The sequence below is a fragment of the Sminthopsis crassicaudata genome, chromosome 1 (assembly GCF_048593235.1).
Source record: "Sminthopsis crassicaudata isolate SCR6 chromosome 1, ASM4859323v1, whole genome shotgun sequence".
NCBI classification, from domain to species: Eukaryota; Metazoa; Chordata; class Mammalia; order Dasyuromorphia; family Dasyuridae; genus Sminthopsis; species Sminthopsis crassicaudata.
Window position 1 is genome coordinate 59,434,788 of NC_133617.1, and position 768 is coordinate 59,435,555.

Sequence of the window (768 nt, forward strand, 5' to 3'; positions counted from 1 at the left end):
GAATCTTTATCTTGGGGAGTGGAAGAAGGAAAAAGGGATGGGTCTGGGTAATGTTAGCTGGATTCCTCGTCAAGAGAAGAGAATAGATGAAAATAATAAAATAGAATATTAGATATTTAGGGACTCTCCAGTGGTTTTTAAACCCATGGCCTACAATCTTATTTTTTGTTTTTAATTTTGATAAATGTTTGAATTTCTTCGTAATCCTTTATATTTGATTTTATGCCTTTGCAAATATGATTCTGGGAAGGTTTTGCCAAACCAACTGCCCAAGGTATCTAGGACAAAGACAAGAAGTCCCAGACCCCTTTGCCTTACTGGGGCAGCTGACAAGCGTTTTAGCCCAAATCACATAGCAGGCCAATAGTAGGGACAGGCTATGAGCTCTGTTCTCCTGGGCCTGCATATTGTGCTCTCTGGGCTACCCAAGCATAAGGCTCACCTGCTTACACTTGTCCTCTGCTGCCTTCTTGTCGGCTTCTGCTTGCTCAGCTCGGTCGATGGCATTCTCCTTATCCAGCTTCAGCATCTGCATCTTCTTCTTAATGGCTTCCATGGTGATAGGATGGGTTGGTTGCCTCTGAGTGCAAAGTAGCGAAGGAGAGGAGTCCGACTGCCTAGCTTCTGGAGACCAGGAGACCAAGTGCAAGCTGGCAGCAGGAGGAGGGGGTTTTTAACCTCCCAGGCCCCTTCCTGGGAAGCCTGGAGGCTGCCCAAGTCCCCAGGGCTGAGTAACTACTTTCCTCCTAGCCTTTCTAAGGAAGAAAT

General features: G+C 46.4%; 1 protein-coding gene across 2 annotated transcripts in view; it reads right to left on the reverse strand.

The window, feature by feature from the left end:
- Nucleotides 1–768, reverse strand: part of TPM4 (tropomyosin 4) — a 33,391-nt gene extending 32,623 nt beyond the window's left edge. The window contains exon 1 of one of the 2 annotated variants that reach the window (XM_074306214.1): nt 443–767. In XM_074306214.1, coding sequence (XP_074162315.1) covers nt 443–556 — 114 coding nt within the window. In that variant the 5' untranslated portion in view covers nt 557–767. Of the gene's footprint in view, nt 1–442 lie in introns of both variants that reach the window. The other variant, XM_074306222.1, reaches the window with a different exon arrangement.